The sequence below is a fragment of the Lampris incognitus genome, chromosome 9 (genome assembly GCF_029633865.1).
Source record: "Lampris incognitus isolate fLamInc1 chromosome 9, fLamInc1.hap2, whole genome shotgun sequence".
NCBI classification, from domain to species: Eukaryota; Metazoa; Chordata; class Actinopteri; order Lampriformes; family Lampridae; genus Lampris; species Lampris incognitus.
In genome coordinates, this window is record NC_079219.1 from 12,292,637 (window position 1) to 12,312,899 (window position 20,263).

The following is a 20,263-nucleotide window of genomic DNA, read 5'->3' on the forward strand; positions in this document are numbered from 1 at the left end:
GTCTTGAATTTGCCCCAGTGGGCTTAAGTGAGAGCAGAGTCATCCATGGAACAAAGTAAACTCAATATTCTTACTTTACAAACACATTTTATCTTTCATAGTACCTATATCAGATTTGCTCTAAATATGGTTTTAAAACCTTCTCAAACAGTAATTGATATGTAGGTAACAGGGTTGACGAAACACACATATACATGTTGATTATATATGGGGGGAAAAAGACTTAAGAGTACTTTAAAAATCAAACATCAAGAATGGGAAATGGCACGTTTTCTTATAATGACCCAAATGAAGGTATTTGAATTGTGTTGTGATTAATATTTTCTTTAGATGTTAACCAGGTCTAACCTGATAGCATTTATTTATTTTAGACTGGGCATGTTAGGAGTATGATAAACAATAAGTGGTCTGCATACTTAACATTAACTGGGTTTTGATTAGATAATATACGGCTTGATAATGAAAAACACTACCAACTGGAAGTGTACCAATTTTCAGCATCAGTACGGATCCCCCCCCCCCCCCGTGCCGGTCGCTGCTCCACCCCCTCTGCCGATCCGGGGAGGGAATGTCTATGGATTGACAGTGACATCTAGTGAAATGTCCCCTGCAGCCAGTCCTATCAGATAAACCATCTGCCAAGAGCTCTGGCCATGAAACAATGTTGCCGAAAGCGATGGAAATTAGCATAGACAAAGAGTCTCCTGCGATACCCGTGGAGTCGCCAGCCACTTCTTCTCACCTGACAGTGAGAAGTTTCACCAGGGGGAGGATCACGCTATCCCTCACTCCCCCAGTTCCCCCTCCCTCCCGAACACGCGCCCCGACCGACCAGAGGAGGCGCTAGTGCAGCGACCAGGACACACACCCACATCCGGCTTCCCACCCGCAGACAGCCAATTGTGTCTGTAGGGATGCCCGACCAAGCCGGAGGTAACACCGGGATTCGAACCAGCGATCCCCGCGTTGGTAGGCAACGGTATAGACCGCCACGCTACCCGGACGCTCACATCAGTACGGATTTTAAGCTCGTTTTAATTTTTAGAGGTACGTACATGACAAATCCCCCCCCCCCCAGTGCTAATAACAGGTGTCCTGTGCAGTTGTTACAGCATATTACTATAATATGTATTATATAGTTGGTACAAGTCCACCAAGCAGTGAACACCCTGCTGTCAATGGGGGGGGGGGGGTCTCTTACAAAAACAGAGAATTCCAAATTACCTATCGTGTACTGCGATGCATACATGTACTTACAATGAACAAATGGTAATGCAAGACAGCAATGCGTTTCCATCACACTTGGTAGGAAAGGCTTACAAATGGGACCGTTTAGCTCCGAGTGTAGCGTATATAATCATCTCCTTACTGGAAAAACACCTTGAGCATCTCATTAAAGAGGAAGATCCACTGTAATAAAGGAAACCTATACTCAACTATGCAAACAAAAAGATTCATTTTGTTAATGGAAAGGGTATTTGTCATCTGAAATTGATCAGCTACTCAAACTAATATTGCCATAAGGAGTGGAAGTTGCTGGCCTAACAGATTGCTACTGTTAAGCTTTTATGTGGGCCAAGGACTGCATTTGGTTATATGAGCATCATTTAATGTGCACACACTTTAGCAGTGCCATTTTATTATACATTGTGTTGAGAACAAATGTCATAGCCTGCAACGCTGCCATATCATCTTGTTGTGCTCATGACAAGAACCTTGGGGATGAATAAAGCCAATAACTCGTTCCTCAGAAAGTTTATATTGGCTTCTCAAAGAAGAATTAAGTCAAATATTTAACTGATATTCAATGGTCAGTAAGTTCGCTTAAGCAACCATGTACATACTGCCACGGATGTGTGTCGGATTACTATGTACACAATGATTGTGTAGGGATGCCACCCATCATACAGGGAAGGTAATTAAAAACAAGACAGAAATGTAAAAAAGATGTTTATTCAAATGACATCTAAATGGTCGATCATCCATTGAAGCCACTGTGAAAAGAAAAAACAAAATAATCACAACTGCTGATCGAGCTGTGCATCAGAAAGCCTGTCAGCACACACACATGCAAGTCTAACTTCATAGACTAAAGCCCAAAGTGCTTTGCTTGTTAACCACATACCAGCTAGGCAAATCGGCGAGGACCCAAAACTGGGCAGACTCTTCTGAACTGCGGGCTTTATGGTCTCCACAGATACCACACAGCTTGCCTTTATACCAGCCAGAGAGCTTGACTGTCACTATGGTATCACCAACGTCTATCTCCAGCTGTGATTCCATCCCAGTGTCTCTGCTCAGGACCACCGTGATCTCTGACTTGTCCTGGTTAGCACCGAGTGTCAGGGATCCCCCTGATGGCAGGGTGTAAGGCAGGGGCACAGGATGCCCATTCACCTGTGGAGGGAAATATCCAGTTATTAAACGCAACCTTGTTCGTGGCAAATGCAAGCAAACAGATTTTTCTTTTGGTGCAATTAAAATCTCACCTTTACTTTGCCCCCATGGATCGAGACCGATGAGTCCAGCTGGAGCAACTGCACTACAGTGACATCTCTGGAAAAGCTGTGACCACAGGGTCCATGGTAGGAGATCAAGCTGAACCAGTGCTCACTTGCCTCGTCACAGAAGGACACCAAGTTGTACGAGAGCCGGGGTTTCAGGTTCAGCTGTTGCCCACTGAGGGTGGTGGCCTGGAGGCCACTACGGAGCTCACAAATCCCACCCTGCTCATGACACCCCCAGGATCCATTTCTCAAAGAACACTGTTGGCCTGGGCTGCAGATGGTCTTCTCACATAGTGCCCCACCCAAGGGGTGACACCAGCACCTCTGGGAGCAGTTCTCAGTGTACAGCTGCTCATCCACCTGAAGGAGAGTGACAGAGAGACCTCTTGGGAGCTCAGTTACAATAACCAGTAGTTTAAATAGGCTGGAACTGTGCACATTACCACCCTTGATGTGAGTGACCAGTAAAAATCAGGCTGTTGGTATTCATTTACAGCAATTGTTTAGGTTTACCTTAATATATTTTTCATGAACAATGCAGCCGCACTGACTGTGTGGTACACACTCGTTCCCTTCAAATACATTTCCATTGAGACACTGGCAGCCCTCTGAGCAGCCTGCTGTTGAAGATCCAGGTGTGAGGAGAGCAGGACAGGAATTGGAGCTGGAATCGACACACTCGCTTGGACTGCTGCGGTCAGGACATTGGAGAGCTGGTGGAGAAAAGACCATTTCAGGTGGCTCAAACACTTGCCAGCACAAATTTAGCATACAATTAACTTACAGCAAAGGGTGTTTTGTCTCCATGGGCCCACAGTTATTCCTTTAGCTTTGCAGGCTGCAGTATATGCCTCCATTGCTAGGCATACAGCCTCCATCTCCTCGGCTCCAGTGCACATTGCTTTGATGCACGCATCTCTGTAAACATGGGCCTCTACACCGCTGTTCCAGCAATTACCGAACATTACATTGCGGAGCATCAGGATGTCACAGGCCTCCGTGGACGTCCTGCACTGATCACAGGCACTCCCGCAGTTGGCATAGCAATGCTGTCCAGGGGCAACTGAAACCCAGCTCTGTATCAACTCCGACGTGCTTTTGGCTAGATGGTTGTTCTTCAGCTCAAAGTCATCAGATGTCACTCCATTGAAGTTCCCACAGAGGCCAGAAACCATAGCGTCATCATCTTGTGGTACAGACAGTCTGATGTACTGGGAAGAGGAGAGTTGGATTCTTACACCAAACACTGTGGCGATGGTTAAGCTGCTGCCATCGTCGTATCCTTTGATTTCACCCATATCAAAAGGTAAGCCAAGTTCTTCCTCATTTAACTGAAGGCACAGAAACAGATTTAAAGATTAGTTTGTAGTCTCTTCATACAAACCCATAAAAATCTTGCGTTCTGAAACACACAGCTTACTTGGATCTTCCACGGCGTCTCAGGGTCAACAGAAAGCTGTAAAGAACGCCATCGGAATACTAATCTGCTGATTTGATGAACTGTACCATTTCTAGCCTTTGTAAAGCTAAGAAGCAGCGTATAGTTAGGCATAGCTTTAGAAGACGAATCTGACAGCACGTAAGTACATGCTCCATGGTGGGGGAGAACCAAGCCATCAAAAGTGATGTAGCCAAAGCCAGCCAACACTTGGCACACCCCATACTCCACAGGCCGACATTGGGCGAGGCCATCCTTTACCGAGCACCTTTCCTGGGAGCCGCAGGATATAGGCTTGCAGGACACCTCCCCACTCCTACAGTAACACTTCTGGCAACCATGCCCTGGGGAGAAGTAGCCGGCAGGGTAATATTGTCCATTGTGCATACAGCCGCAATCAGAAACTAGCACACACTGGCCATCACTTCGAACATAGCCGTTGTCACACTGACAGCCCTCCTGGCACCCCCCACTACAGTTGGCTGGGGAGGACAAACCAGCACACACAACAGGACATCGAGGTCCACACAGCTCATAGTGGCTGTTCTTAGGGCATGACATACCTAGGGGAGAAAAAGGCCAAGATTTAGTTTTCTTTAAGGAGGCGGAATTAGAAACAAGTTAACATACCTTCTCCAGGATGGAAAAAGGCACACAATATCAAATTTTCTACCCACCCGAAATGCACAATTGAATGTTGTCCTTTGTTATGCGCTACTGCTTCAGCAGAGCCTTTTTTGCAAAATTGTGATACTGCTATACCATGACACTGAATTGTACAATATTGGATTAAGAAACCCACCACAGAAAGTGTCACTCCTCCACTGCCTGACAGGGAGCTGGGCTGCTTGGCAGGCTGCAGCATAGGATGCAATAGCATTGCAAAAAGCCAAGTAGTACCCTCCATAGCAGCAGGAATCCTCAACACAGCTGTGGAAGTAGTTGATGGGACTCAATACTGAAGCACACTCCTCAAATGGGCCCAGTTCATTCAGTAGCACCCCACAGAAGTCACTGCTCTCAAAAAGCCTCTGCTCTTCTGCAGAGCAGCACTTCATCCAGGAGGTACAGTTCGACCTACAGGTTTTCGACTCTCTGGTCCTCCAGCTGTGCGCAAACTCTAGTGTGTTCTGCGCTCTCTCGCCATTGGACAGGAGTAGTTCATCATTAGGGTTTGCGTTGGCATTCCCGCAGAGACCAGAGACAGAGGATCCGTAAGTACCAGGTAGGATAATCGTAATAGTGCCCATTTTGTAGAGGACCAGCTGTAATCCAAAATCTGTATGAATCGCCAAAGATGAGGGTGTGCGATAAGCATTTATATGGCCCACTTTATGATAGTATGGTAGAGGCTTATGCAGTCCATCAACCTGTTAAGGTAAAAAAAAAAAATCCATCATTTAGATTGAGGAATACATTCCAGTTACAATAGTCTTAGGACAAACTCTCATAATGCCTTGCTGTACTCACCAAAATCTTTTCTGGGTCATCTCCGCTTACCAACACCTCCACATTATATACTGAGAGTTTCAAATTAAGGCTATGAAAAAACCTTTTTTGACATCTAGCATCAGAAACGATGATGTTGAAGGGGGTCATTTCAGTCTGGTTAGGGGTTTGAACCAGTATGTAGGAACAACCATCTCTAAACTTAAACCGATGGCCATCAAAGGTAATGAAGTGGAGCCCAGTGACTATGGAACAGTTGAGGTGTTCTTCTTTGGGCTGGCATAAGCTCTTGTGCCCCAGCTGCTTGCAGACTTGTCCTCTGGGGCACAGAGACGGCTTACAGTTGACCTCTTTGGCAGCTGGACCACACACGCACAGCTGGCCACAGTTGTCTGGGGTCCAGAAAGTTGTGTTGAGGCTGTGGTATTTGTTGCTGGAGTCTGTGCATCCACAGCGCTTTGGATGCACACATCCCTCGGGACTCTTGATGAAACCGGGGTTACAAAAGCAGCCTTGTACGCACATCTTATTACAGATAGTGATGTTTGAGTCACAGGATGGAGGACAGGCAGAGCCACAGGTCTTGTAGTGGCTGTTTGGTGGGCAGCGCACATCTAAAAGGAGAGATTGAAATGTTAAAATACATCAACATGAAGTAAAACCAGTTAAAAACATAAAACTTGCAACATTACACATGATTCCTACTCACCACCTGTCACATCGCTGTGGTAGCCATCATTAATTAGCTCACAAACCATGGAGTATGACTTCATGGCTTGGTCAAGAGCGGCTTTTGGCTCTCTATTAAGTATGAAGTCAGTAACACAACTTTGGTAGAAGGAATCAGCGTCAACTTTTCCATCACAGTGGGCGAAGGGTCCCTCCTGATCCTTGAGGACTGCACATAGTCTCTTGTAACTGGAGGTCATGTCAGAAACAAAATCTGAGGCCAGGGTCAAGTTATCTGGTGTCTGATGACAATTTGTGCAACATTCATCATCTCCATCAAAGAGCCTGTACTCCTGGGCCAGGTCCACCACATTTTCAGGGGAGTGAGTGCCGAGTGTGCCTACGGTATGCTCATCTAGAGGCTTACCATTAAAGTTGCCACAGAGGCCATAAACTCTGCCCTTGTATTGTGGGTTCACTGTCACAGCAATGGTGTTGCCCCAATCAAAGACCACCTGGAGGCCATAGTCAGTTTTCAATAGAGTCCTACCTGACCTGTGGGTCACCTGAATTTTGCCCCGCAATAGACTGAGAGGCAAATATTCCACAAGCCCGTTTACCTAGAAACGAAGGTAAAGAACATAAATACCAGCAGCAAAACCTGAGTGGGTTTATCATTCGAAAACATGCCACTACTGACCAGGACTCTGCCCTTCTTGTTGTCGAGCTTGAGGAGGAATCCATAGGCCTGTACAGTCACCACCCGTGAGGACGTTCCTTTGCCATAACAGCCGGTCTTCTGTGACACACTGAAGGGCATCAGACCGCAAGCTGCACCTCGGCTGGCTGCCAGTAGGTAGGTACAGGTACTTCCAAAGTCATAGTCAAGACCATCAAAGGTGTGGTAGTGCCTGTCTCCCCAGGCCCAGCACACAGCTTGAGGAGTCTCACAGATGGGCACACCATTACTCAGGACGCATTCCTCTGACTGCTCACATCGTCCCCTGCATGGATCCGAGCTATCTGCCGCTTAGATCAAGAAATTTATGATATACAATTAAAACTAGATCTGATAAGTACCACGGATAGCACTACAGTGTTCTTGAGTAACAATTTCATAGTTTTCATGATGAATATAGTGGTCATAAGGTTAGAAATGCCTACCATTCTTCTGGCAACCCATGATGCCATCTGAGACAGAACAGTTTTGTTGTTCAGGGCACGAGTACTTCTCACAGACAAGGGGAGGCCCACATGTGCATTTCACTGTACAGTTTTGTAGAAGTCTGCTTTCAGAAGCCTGGAAAGTGTCATAAAAGCAAAGGCGCATTAATATAAAGCCATTGCAAAAACAAACATGCAAAGAAATAAAAGCTTTGTGGGCAAACAAATGCTCAGTGAAACTAAGTCACAGCTGCTGCATACTGCAAACAAATGACTTGGAACTCGACAAGATTGATAACCCATTTTGGCACATCAGTGAGCCAAGAACACAATTCACAAACATTACAGGATCATGGTTAATGCACCTGACCTCAAACCTCCTCCCATCCTGCAAACAGCCGCAATTCCCCATTGGCACACATGCATAGCCATTGTAAAGGTGTCCAGCATCACACGGGCAGCCTTCCACACAACCGTTTGGACATTGCACTATCTGGCCAACTTCAGGACACAGTGAGGAGCATGCATTGGCACACTGGCTATAGTGGCTGAACTGGGGACACTGGTATTCTGCAATTAGGATGGCAACTTTGTGTTAAAACATTTACATTTGAACAGTCGCTGATAATCTGCCACGTATCCTCCAATACAGTACAAACATTTAAGAGACTTACCACAGCCCGTTTTATTCCTCCAGAGGCCAACATGCACTCCTGCCTCCTTGCATGCCACCTCATAGGCCTGCAGTGCGTCACACAGGGCCTGGCTTTGCCTCTCTGTAGTGCACACGTGTGCCATGCAGAACGAATAGTATTGCTTTGGACACAGTGCCCGGTGACAAAGGGAGAACGGTCCCTTGGGCTGTGTGAGGAGACCACAGTGCAGCTCGGATGTGTAGTTGAGCAGCGGAGAGATGCAGGGTTTACATGTGTCGACACACGTGTCATTGCAGGATAAATCCATATCGGGCCATCTCCATGAGGAGCCAAAGACATCAGGGTTAGACACCAGAGTGCCATTGGGCAGCTGGAGGTCATCTGAGGAATTACCATTGTAGTTCCCACAAAGGCCACAGGTGGTCTGCTGGTAAATATTGGGAATCTTGACCAGAATTTGGTTGTGCAGGTCTGTACTAAGCTGGACTGACTTCAAGGCCTTGATTGTTAGCAGTCCATTTTTACTGATCACTGTGATATTATCCTGGGAGAAGGGCAGGTTCTCAAGAACACCATTTACCTATTAGAAAAAAAAAACAATATTACATACATCATTACTCCGCAACAACAATTTAGGGATGAACAGTAGCAATCACGTTGGTTAAAACATTACCTGAACTTTTCCAGGGTATTTGTCTGACATGTTAAACCACAGCTCACTGACTTGCAGGTATATTTGCTTCCCCCCGTCATGGCTGCCTTGTACAGCTATTGTGAAAGGTTCCCCAGCTGCATGCTCGAGAGAGCATGTCTGGGCCAAGGTGTAGTTACACGAACTGTGAAATTCAAATGTCTGCCCATCAAATGTGGTGAAGTGAGAGCCCCCATCAATAGAGCAGTGAGCCTCTTTAGGCTTGGGACGGCAACTCCGGACACCTCTAATCAGAGTGCACACCTCATCTTGCCCACAGACGCCTTTACGACAAGTCACATGTCCCCCAGCGTGACACACGCAAATCTGGTCACAGGTAGACACCTTCTGCCCGGCCCCAAGGTATTCTCCGTGGGAAAAGCATCCACAGTTCTCTGGAAGGGTGCAGTTGGTCCCACTGCGAACCAAGCCTTCTTCACAGATGCAATTCTCAGCAGGTTTTGAGGATAACTCAATTGTGTCATTTAACCAGCCAAGGCAATGGTGGACAGAGACAGAGCTCATGCTGTAGTTGGTACTGGGGGGACAGGGCTGGTCTGTGGAGGAAGAGGGAAAAGCATCAGTCTGGACAGGAGGGCGTGAAACAAAGATTTTAACCAAAAGGGGTTACAGTTGACCAATAATGCATTAGTACCATCTAGTGGTCTGATGGCAGCCAGAGACCTGTGCACGGACAGCCATTCACACAAGAGGGGGGGGGGGGGTCTGTATGCCCTTCATTTCAGTTTTAAATTCTTTTCAATAGGAGAAAAAAAACAAAATCTAGTGACAGATCTGCTTCGGTATGCAAATTAATTCTGGGGCATTTTTCCCTGGTATGTGATCAGTATCAACTAACCAAACACGATGAAATGTTGAGTGTGTTCAAAAAGGCTTCAGCAAACCCTCCATATTTCATTTGGCAGGCAATGATGCTGAACCCCAAACATCAGTTACAATTGTAGAGAATGTTAATTTGAATCACTTGCATAACAGAAGCACATTCACTCACAGCAGAATCCAGGGCTCCTCCAGGCATGGACGCCAGCATTGTGAAACAGGCAGACAGACGTATACTCAGCCAGTGAATCACAGAGGGCAGGCTGCAGCCCTCCATGAAGGCACAGGTCACTGACACAGTGCTTGTAAAAACGGTCCGGCTCCACTTTGCCATGACAATCTCTGAATGGACCATTAGCCTCAAGAATCCTCCCACAAGCCCCAGGGCCCGAGTAGAGGGCCAGTTGCCCAGGTGAGCACGTCGGACAACTTCCTCCTAGACAGCCCTCCATACACCAAGGGTTGTGCCCACTTCTCCAGGCCTTTCCAAACTCCTCAGGGGTAAGATGCGAGCCATTCACTCTGCGGTCATCAGCTGGGTCAAAGTTGAAGTTTCCGCACAGGCCACAGGTGGCGTTGGCATATTTATCAGACAATGTGATGCCGACTCTGCCTTGTAAACCAAGACTGAAGAAAAAGCCAGAGGCTGTGCGGATGTAGGTTTGCAGTCCCACGGAGAAAGCTAATGCAGAGGGGCTCAGCAAGAAGGGCATGTGCTTGTTGACACCGTCAACCTGTAGAGGGCACCAAGACTTCATTCAATACTTAGGCCAAAATCGATCCCTCATTCAGTCATAACGAGATCAGTCTTGATTTTAATTAGTGCACTATATAGTTTAATGATTGGCTATCAATATTGAATGAATAATTCATTTGATGGTTTCACATTAAAACAAGCTATAAAATACGTGAAAGTCTAAACAATTTTAATATTTAGATTATAACACTCACCTCAATTGTCTGGGTGTTTTTGCTGTCAATTTTCACCTGTGTGCCATTGATGTCAAGTAAGACATGAATTTCTGACTCCAGATGTCCGTCACTCTGAATATGAACCTCGACAGGAACCAGACCCTGCCTCTGACTGCACATGGCCAGTAACTGGTACTGGCAGGTGCCCTGGAAATCATAGACCTGCTGATCAAAGGTGGTCAAGTGACGACCACTGTATATGCATGTGTGCCAGGGGTGTGGCACACAGACCCTGACCCCATCATGGAGGCCACAGTATTCATCAGGGGCACACGAAGCCAACTGGCATTGGGGCTGGTGGGTGATGGGATCACAGATGCAACGCTTGGTGCATCCTTCGTCTGCCCAGAAGGTCTGGTTGCTGCGGTAACGAAAGCCATTGTGAATACAGCCGCATTGGGAGAGAGGGACGCAGTCATTTCCCTCCAGGACAAAGCCAGGATCACACTGGCAGGTCTCCACACATTGCAGGGTGCAGGGGATTAAGTTGGAGGGATCCTCACAGGTGGCAGGGCAGGCTGAGCCGCAGAACTCATAATGGCTATTCGCCGGGCAGGACATGCCTGTGCCAGAGAGCAAAAAGAATGGAAAACGTTGGGGTCATGGGAAAAAAAAAATGTACCAGTCAGCTAATGTGTTGTCATCCAGTCTGCATACAAGATTCCGGTACAAGCATGTTTGGTTGTTAAATGTGTGAACTATAAATAATTGTAATTTGAAGCTAATCCAATGGTGGCATTTTAGAGCTTATTATGGTGGTTTGGGGGCGTAAGCATATGGAGGCATATCTACACAATGGAGAAATAAGATACCAAAAAAATTAATTAGGCCATCGTTTGTAAGATCCATTTTAAATACCAAGTGATTAATTCAAGATTATTTTCCCTCCAGTAACACAAAGCTATAGCTTACGGCAGAAGGTGCTCTTCCTCCATTTTCCAATGTGGACCTGGGCATTTTGGCAAGCAGCGGCATAAGCCTCTAGAGCCTGGCACAGGACCTCCTGAATGCTATGGTTAGTGCACGGGTCAGAGACTTTAACTGCCGAGTAGATTAAAGTCTGGTTGACCATGCCAGAGCACAGGTGGAAGGGGGTTTCTTGTGACCTTAAGTAATCATGCAAGGTGATCAAATAACTGACAACTTTGTTCTTCTGTAACAGGTCATTAGAACAACTTGGGCAGGGTGTGCCACAGGTGGCTGTGCAGGGGCCCTCCTCATCAGGGACCCTCCAGCTCCAGCCGAAGGTAGAAGCATCAACCGCGGTCCCCTCTGGGGTGGCGAGGTCATCTTCCTTAACGCCATTGTCGTTTCCACACAGGCCACGCACTTCAGCGTTGGAGAGGAGGATGGTGGCATAATTTGAGCAGTCATACTTGACTTGGATACCAAGATCCGTATCCACAACAGTAAACATGCCACTCTGATGGATCTTAACTTGCCCCAACTGCAGAGTCACAGGCAGGAGCCTTTTAAGACCATTTATCTATGAAAAAGGTAGAGACAATCAAGTACAATGCAAAATACATGTTGCATCTGTAGTGACATTGAAATGCAATCTGAATTCAGCATATGCACTTTTGCTACAAATTTGGAAATGGACAAATCAAAAAGACAGATAGGCAGCCTAACATTTCACATTCTGCCTACAGAGTTTCATTTAAAGAAAATGAACAAAACCTGCCAGCCAATGAAAACAAGGTCAAAACCTGAAATGGGAAAATTAAATGCTCTAAATAATATTGCACTGAGTACAAATGTGTTAAACTGGAGGGGGGGGGGGGACATACCCAAGCATAACCCCTCTCCAATCTGTAAATAGCAATGTGGTCCTGAACCGTTTTGACATGAATTGCTTTAATAGAGGCCTGGTTGTGGGTTCTGTTGTTTTGCACCCCGACCCAGAGTTGCTCAGTGGCACTGCCGTTACTGAACGTCTGAACCAGAGTATATGTGCAGTTCCCTTGGAATTCAAAGGACTCTCCGTCAAAGGTGTAGAAGCGGGAGCCTCCCAGCACCCAACACTGGGATTGTCGAGGCTGGCCCCGTTGTCCACAGGTCTGTCCGGTCTCACAGGGTTGATGTTCTTCAGCTACAAAACGAGAGATTCTGGTGAAGAACAGCGGAGACAGAAGGCACCAACAGCTGGGAATCCCTAACTAGCCAGATTTCCAGCAGGCAGCAGCCCTTATTAGACGAGACTGGTGTAACACAGATCTAATGAGCACTACAAAATGTAATTGACTAATTCAAATGTAAAGCATTTGTCTGCCTAATATTCATCTGATTATTGTAGTCTGCTGGTTCTTAAATGTGAAATTAGAAGTGCAGCCATGACCAAATTCAGACGTTCTGATGTGACAAACTACTGCTCCCTTTGGTTTTCTAATGTTGATGTGCACATGACAGTTAGTCATACAGTATTCAAGATTCATGTTATAAGCTTAATAATGACAACTCAAAAACAAAACATTATGGCAGTTTGTTACTGGATTGACAACTGGGACCTTGCCCATTTGCCCCAGGCAATTGTGAGATGTAATACAGAAATGCAACGCGTTTCGTGGGAAGTGTTAAGACAGCACACATTTGTCGTCATCGGGATGTGAATCTAAACAACGTAAATGGATACACAAATCAAGTTGAAAACTGTATAAGTTGGAAAAACTCATCAATATGCATGTTCCAGTCAAGTTTTTTTTGGGGGGGGGGGCACTTGACAGTGAAGCCCTAACCAACAGGACCTACCTCCTTTCCTTGCACAGACCCAGGAGTCATTAAAGCTGCAGCTGGTCCCGTCTGGGCAAGAAGCCGGCTTACATTGTACGGTGGCAGGGGCAGAACATTTACACTGCCTGGCACATCCCTCCACCCAGAACGTCTCCCCTAGCTACACAAGAGAACAGTGAGTCACCGTGGGCATGCGTTACTCAAGTGTTCCCCACACAATTACAAGCAACTGACAACGCAAAACACCACAAAAAGCTTTGGCGTTTAGGATTAGTCAGGCCTTTAAATACAGGTGAGCAATGCACACGTTCAAAAAGGCATTAATGAGTCACTGTGAGGACATTGCCTGTGCCAACGGAGGTAGGGCGGTTAGCTCGGCTGTTGCAACATGTTTATGCCTGCACCTGGAGTGATGTCATACTCTCATAAGCCAATTTGTCCTTACAGTAAATATCCTCATCAATCAGCTGGAGCCGTTAGGGGGGTTAAAGCCGGTCAGACCACATGTCAGGAATTAAGTTCCTATGGTAGCAAACCTCAATAATGTCTAGCTATGCGTCACCGGGAGCAGTGTGGGTTTTTATTCCAACCAGACAGCCGATTTCACCAAATGGCACACCTTCAGCCAGATGGGGGATGACCAGAGAAAGCAGCTGATGAAGGAGTTGGGTTGAGATTAGAACCCTTTTTCCTCCCCCAATTGTGCTTGGCCAATTACCCCCACTCTTCCGAGCCGTCCCGGCCGCTGCTCCACCTCCTCTGCCGGTCCGGGGAGGGCTGCGGACTACCACATGCCTCCCCGATACATGTGGAGTTGCCAGCCGCTTCTTTTCACCTGACAGTGAGCCAGGGGGATGTAGCGTGTGGGAGGATCATGCTACCCCACACCAGAAGAGGCGCCCGACCGACCAGAGGAGGCGCTAGTGCAGTGACCACCCTGAAAAAGTGTTGGGTTTACATAAAAAAAAAAAAAAAGTTATCTTTTCTGAAATGTATGAATGAGTGTTTGTTTACTTATGAATCATGTCATACATACGAAATGCATTTCTGCAAATTGTACAACCCCCACCCCCCAGTGCAGGACACGTGCCCTCAACCCGGCTTCCCACCCACAGACAACTGTGTCTGTAGGGGACGCCCGACCAAGCTGGAGGTAAACACGGGGATTCGAACCAGCGATCCCCATGTTGGTAAGCAACGGAATAGACCGCCACATCACCCGGATGCCCCCACATAACACAGTTCGAGTTATTTGAATGCCCTATACAAGTTGCAGTGGGGAGGACAAAATGTTAACAGCCATCCACTGTGAACCCAATGTGTGTAGTCACTCACCTCGAAGAAGTGCCCAAGATAGGTGCAACCGCACTGCTCCGCTTTGACGCAGCCCTTTCCACGTTGCGCATAACCAGAGTCGCAGAGACAGCCCTCGGCACAGGGCCATGGGCAGGGACCGTCAGGTGAAATGCCGCAGGACTCTGGGCACGCGCTGCCACATACATTGTAGTGGGAGTTGGCCGGGCACGAGATGGCTGTGGGGAAGGAAACTTGACAGGTGACCTTTGACATAGATCGCCATCATTTATATATCGTGCTCAAACCTCCATGCAATGTGCCATCATGGCTTAAATGATGTGGCACTCATTGATAAAACTTAATCTCCATACGGAAGACAACACTTACAACACTTGTCCCCCCTCCAGGGATGGACCCGCGCCCCCGCCTCTTGGCACGTAAACGTGTAGCTTCTTAGACTGCTGCAAAGAAATGACACGTCCCCACTGGACGCACACAAGTCAGTCACACAGTTCTCAAAGAACGGCTGCGGCTCTACAGTGGCGTGGCAAGCCCCAAATGGTCCTGCAGGAGCTGACAGGATGCCACAGAAGTTGCGAGAAGCAAATTCAGCGGCCATGGTGGAGTTGCACACGGAACAGAAAGCTCCACATCCGCCAGAGCAATTGGTTCCAGACTGGGAACGTGCCCAGGACGACGCAGGGATCGGTTTACCAGTTGCCAAACTACCGTTAAGGTTCGTTGCGTCATCGGCACTGAAGTTTCCACACAACCCACACATTTTTCCATAAGAGGATGGAATAACTATTTGTATGAGGTTAGGGCCACCATAGGTGATTAAAACACCAGTATCCAAAACAACGCGGCTCACCAAACCAAACCGCACGATCCTTATGCGTTCAAGCTGAACAGGAAGACGCCAAGAAACACCTTCAACCTAGAAGAAGAAGAAAAAGACAAATTAAGAAACAAAAATCCCATTTGCAGCTGCAACAATAACGATCGATCTAAACTCACCTCGACTTTGTCCCATTGCTCTGCCCCCAAAACCAGTTTCGTGCCATTGACTTCCAGCACCAGCCGACCTTGCTGGATAACGACGATGAGGCCGGAGTGTTTCATGTCACAAATCTGAGACAGAACATAACTGCAGTTTCCCATGTGGAAGTCAAAGCTTTGCCCATCATAGGTCTTGAAGTGTTTGCCACCCATGAGTGTACAGTTGACAGAGGTTGGGGACGGATGGCATGCTCGATGGCCATCTTTAATGGTGCATTTGGTTCCCGCTGCACATGTATAGTTGCTACAATGCACTTGATCATGGCCAGCACAGGAGCAGTGCACCTGGCAGTGTTCATCAGGGTGAAAGCTATCGTTGATCTGGTGGTGAACTCCATTGTAAATGCAACCACACTCGGTGTTTGGTACACACTTTCCACCACTGTGGAAGAAACCAGGTTTGCAGAAACAGCCCTCCCTGCAGGTCATTGCTAGAGAACTGGGAGGTTCAGCACAGCCAGCCACTGGTTTGAAGCACAGATGGTATTCACTGTTAGAAGGGCAAGAAAGACCTAGAGAGAGAGACAAAGAAGGGTAGTTAAGCAAATTTATTCACCATAATGGACAGATTTAATGCGAGACATTTAGAATAAATTTCATCTTCAAGATTACTTACTACAAAAATTTGAGGCCCTCCATTCATCCACTATATCTCCCATTTCTTGGCATACATGTACATAATTGGACAGAAACTGACATAGGGTACTTGTGCTGCCATTGCTATAGCAGAGATCATGGGCACAGCTTTCAAAGAAATTATGGGGGTCAACAGCTTTGAGGCAATTCTGGAAAGCGCCCCCTGTGTCCAACAACCTTCCACAGTAGGCTTTTCCTCCATAAAGAGCCTTCTCTTGTGGATTGCACTGGGAGATGTTCTTGGGTACCACATCTATACACCCGTGCCCACAGCTTGTTTGCCAGCGTCTGGCAGCCAGAGATATGTCAGACTCCTCAGCTGCCAAGTCGTCGTCTGGGTCAGAATTAAAGTTACCACACAGGCCACAGAGGGCACCAGAGAAGTTCCTTGTTACGTGGACCGTCAGAAGGTCCGAGTTGTAGGTCACTATGACACCAAAGTCAGTCTCCACACGCACCGCGAACCCCGTCATGTAGATCTTTACTTTGCCTTGACTCAATACCATAGGAAGACTCAGAAGATGGCCATTTACCTGAAACAGTACAAAATGTTAATTTGTTGAAATATAAAGATGGTATTCAAGATTTAAAATTGAAAATGGCTCAACTTACCACAACCATATCCCTTGAGTCAGGAGACGTCTCAATAGAATAATTGTGGACCAACATTTTAACAGCACGGGAACAGGAAACACACCCATCATCCTTCATTTGGTTGTTTACCTCAACTCTAAAGTCCTCCAGGTTACCCCAGCTAGGACAATGTGTGGCAAAGAGGTAAGAACAGTTGCCTTGCAGGTCAAAGCTATGCCCATCGAAGGTAGTATAATGGGAGAGTCCCATTACAGTGCACACCCCCGTCTCATCCTTGTGACAGCCAAGAAGTCCATTTAAGACCTTGCACACTTCCTCATTTTGGCAATGTGACTGAACACACTTCAGGCTCCTGGAAGCAGGCTGGCAGACACATCGTGTCTGGCACTCCTGGCCTTCCCAGAAACTCTCTTCAGGCAGGTAGTAGAAACCTTGGTGCGTGCAGCCACACATGCTGTGTGGTACGCACTTGCCCCCACTGAGCAAGTATCCCTTGTTGCACTGGCATGTTTCCACACAGGGCAAAGTGCAACCATATGGAGCCTCTGGGTTACTGCAGGTGGCAGGGCAGGAAGTTCCACAGGGCTCATAATGACTGTTCAGAGGACACATCATGGCTGTGAAGAAAGAAAAAAAAACATGTTAGGCTCCTTCAGCAATATCTCTTACCAATCCTTGGTAAACAAAGCAAATAACTCACAGCACTTAGCCAGTCTCCTCCAGAGTGCAACTTTGATCCCAAGCCTCTGGCAAGTGGTGGCATAAGCAGTCATGGCCCGACAGACAGCTGAACTGGATCCACTAGTAACACATGTGTTGAGCTTGCAGCTGTGCACATATGGCTCAGGCTCAATATAAGAGTGACACTCAGCAAAAGGCCCATCACTTTTTACTAGGAGTGCACATCCAGTTTTCATGACGCCATATGAAAGAGATGCGTTTTGGCTTGTTGTAGAAACTGAACATGAGGTGCCATTTCCACAATCCTCAGTACAGGGGCCTGAATCACGGTCCGCTCCCCAGTGAAGGACAGAATCCACAGCAGAAGCCTCAGTTCCAACAGGGGCAGTGAAATCATCTGAGGAGTTGTGGTTGGCATTCCCACACAGACCACACAAAGAGCCATATAGCTCTGGGCCAACTTCAACCAGGAGGTGGTGATGCCAGTCATAGTGCAGAGCCAGGCCAAAACTAGTATGCAGTGTGACACCAGAGCCACTTGGATACAGGTTCAGCGTCCCATTACTTAAGCTGAGAGGCAGATTTCTTCTCTGTCCATCAACCTGTGAATTTAAATTCAACACTACATGAATCTGCCCACCAATGGAGAGAAAGAATAGCAAAGAAAAACATTCACCTAAATAGAACCCACTTACCCTGACTTGATGTTTCTCATCTTTAACCAAGGAGATATTGAACCCTTGGACGTTGACCTGTACTACATAAGTGGCAAAGAGTGGAACACTGTTTGAGAAGCTTCTGGCTATCTTGGTCTGGACTGGAAAAGAAGCATTACTGCCTGGGCAAGTGGTCTGAACAAGAGTGTAGTTACAATTGCCCTGAAGGACAAAGTCTCTTCCATCAAAAGCACGGTAGTAAGAGTCTCCCCATGCAGCACAAAACTTAGTCTTCAAAGAGCAGAGTGGCTTTCCGTCCCTCATAATGCACCTGCCTTTGTGACCACAATGTAGTGCTTCACAGGACGTTGCAGCTGGATGAAAAGAAAATTGAACATTAACCACTTTTTAATAAAGGTTTTGTCACAAAATCATGAAAAGACCGTTCTGTTATTTGCAAAGCCCATTCAATAGAAGCCTTAATACATACCTTTCTCACACATGGCTGGATACACTTCCTTATTTATAGTGCTAAGGTAGAGTCCTGCGTCTGTATCTGGGTTAAATAAAATGGACTTCCTTTGCTCAGGCAGTTTGGCAGAGTTGAACCGTGAGGGGAACCAATTATGGGGCGACCAGAAGTTCCCGCTGTAGGCATCATCATCAAGCTGCTTATCGTTATCAGCCAAATCAGAGCTGGGTAATGTCCGGCAGACATCCTCCACTGAATGCAGCACCACTAAAGAGGAGTAACGTTGATTGCCGCCATGTCTGAAATAAACTAGTTGAAGAGGACTCTCGCTAGTGATGTGGATCTCAGCTAAGCTCACAACTGGGATGATCTTCATCACACCGCCGACTACCTGGACCTTTTCACGGCCGGTGCCAATGGTGACGTCTAGATCAGAGTTTGTGGTCGTCATTGCTAAAAGGAAACTGGAGCTCTTGCCCATGTTTACCAAGGGAGGAACAATATACTCAAAAGCCCAGCGAGAGACTGGTTTCAGTTCTGCAAAGCCATAACTGCAGTTCTTATTAGTGAAAGTGGAGCAGGTGAAGCCAACTACAACACATACAGCTTCTTGGGAGCGTATCTCTGAGCCTGACAGGCTAGCATTACTTTGGAGTTGAATGCTCTCCTGCGCGACCATATGGAATTTGATGACACTGCCCTTGGGGTACAAAGTGCCCTCAAAGAAGACATCTCCAGATGGGACTAGATTTACAGAGGTTTCCTGGTCTGCGGTAGTGACCACAACTTGGCTAACAGTCTGACTGGAGAAGTTAGGGGTGATGGGATAATAATGGGTACCCCAGGAAGACACATCACTAAGGAGGCTGTGGTCACAGCCAGTCTGGGTACAGAAGGAGGCCACGACTGAAATGGGTTGCATAGATTTCACACTGAGGAGGTTGGGGGAGCGTGTGCTGGTCATTCCCACAGACGGCGGCAGGTGGATGGTCTTTGGCCGGCCAGCAGAAAGGAAAACGTGTTTCACAAAGCCACTTTTCAAAATCTCCACAGTGGCGTAAGCCCAGACGCCGGTGGCTGTGAGACTGAGTTCATGGCTGACATCCGGTGCTGGATCATTATTCTGGGGATACATCATGAGGAACCTCTTGCCAGGACTGCCCCAGGAAAACCCTGCTCAAAAAAGAGGCAACATGTTGAATAGGAAAAAAATAATAGTGAAAAACAAAAGATCTCACACCCCTGCTCTCAGGGATACACACCATAGTGAGCACCCTTCCTAAATTAAAGATTAATACAAGGACAATAAAGGAAGATTGTCATAGTAAAATGATTACATCAAGCCACTGTGAGAAGAGTTGAGACTCCCCCCCCCCATACAGGTAGCAAGTCAGTCTAGCTGTGCAACGGGAGAGAAGGGCTGCGGTGTCAGATTTCAACAAGCTCAGCAGCCAATGAAGAATTCACAGACAGTTCCTAGTTCCTGACAGGAGTACACCTGCGATAACATTGCACACTCGGTATAAGGAAGTTTCCATGATAACACGGATCCTGGTCTGGGAGCAACGACATACCAGTAGTGTGCAGGAACATCTTTGCAGAAGACCCCCAACGCCTAAACGTAAGTCTGCCTTTCAGCCCATCATGCACCAAGACTATAAACCTGACGTGTGTGTGTGTGTGTGTGTGTATTGGTAGGAGTTATTTCAGCACAGTCAACCGTTTCATGGATCATTACAGCAGCAATGTGTTA

The 20,263-nt window shown here is 47.0% G+C and overlaps 2 protein-coding genes and 2 long non-coding RNA genes across 4 annotated transcripts in view; 1 reads left to right on the top strand and 3 right to left on the bottom strand.

Moving 5' to 3' along the window:
* Nucleotides 1-1,946: 1,946 nt before the first annotated feature.
* LOC130117980 (IgGFc-binding protein) lies at nucleotides 1,947-10,453 on the bottom strand. The gene is made up of 15 exons (XM_056286269.1): nucleotides 10,366-10,453; nucleotides 9,587-10,148; nucleotides 7,902-8,463; nucleotides 7,598-7,797; nucleotides 7,228-7,363; nucleotides 6,764-7,092; nucleotides 6,104-6,683; nucleotides 5,416-6,008; nucleotides 4,748-5,315; nucleotides 3,928-4,508; nucleotides 3,292-3,838; nucleotides 3,021-3,220; nucleotides 2,490-2,867; nucleotides 2,126-2,397; nucleotides 1,947-1,994 (listed from the first exon to the last, which is right to left on the bottom strand). Exons 2-15 carry the CDS (start codon nucleotides 9,767-9,769, stop codon nucleotides 1,979-1,981), a joined length of 5,145 nt encoding a protein of 1,714 aa, XP_056142244.1. The 5' UTR covers nucleotides 9,770-10,148; nucleotides 10,366-10,453; the 3' UTR covers nucleotides 1,947-1,978.
* A 1,891-nt stretch (nucleotides 10,454-12,344) lies between these two features.
* LOC130117981 (uncharacterized) lies at nucleotides 12,345-14,884 on the bottom strand. The gene is made up of 4 exons (XR_008810730.1): nucleotides 14,800-14,884; nucleotides 14,452-14,648; nucleotides 13,135-13,276; nucleotides 12,345-12,478 (listed from the first exon to the last, which is right to left on the bottom strand). It is a non-coding gene; the product is annotated as an uncharacterized LOC130117981 (long non-coding RNA).
* Nucleotides 14,885-19,420: 4,536 nt separating this feature from the next.
* LOC130117660 (uncharacterized) overlaps nucleotides 19,421-20,263 on the bottom strand; it is a 1,817-nt gene continuing 974 nt past the window's right edge. The window contains exon 3 of the long non-coding RNA XR_008810705.1: nucleotides 19,421-19,683. This is a non-coding gene — a long non-coding RNA (uncharacterized LOC130117660). The remainder of the gene's footprint in view (nucleotides 19,684-20,263) is intronic.
* si:dkey-262k9.2 (uncharacterized) overlaps nucleotides 20,035-20,263 on the top strand; it is a 16,385-nt gene continuing 16,156 nt past the window's right edge. The window contains exon 1 of the mRNA XM_056285795.1: nucleotides 20,035-20,131. The gene's annotated coding sequence lies outside the window, so the exon portion shown is untranslated. The remainder of the gene's footprint in view (nucleotides 20,132-20,263) is intronic.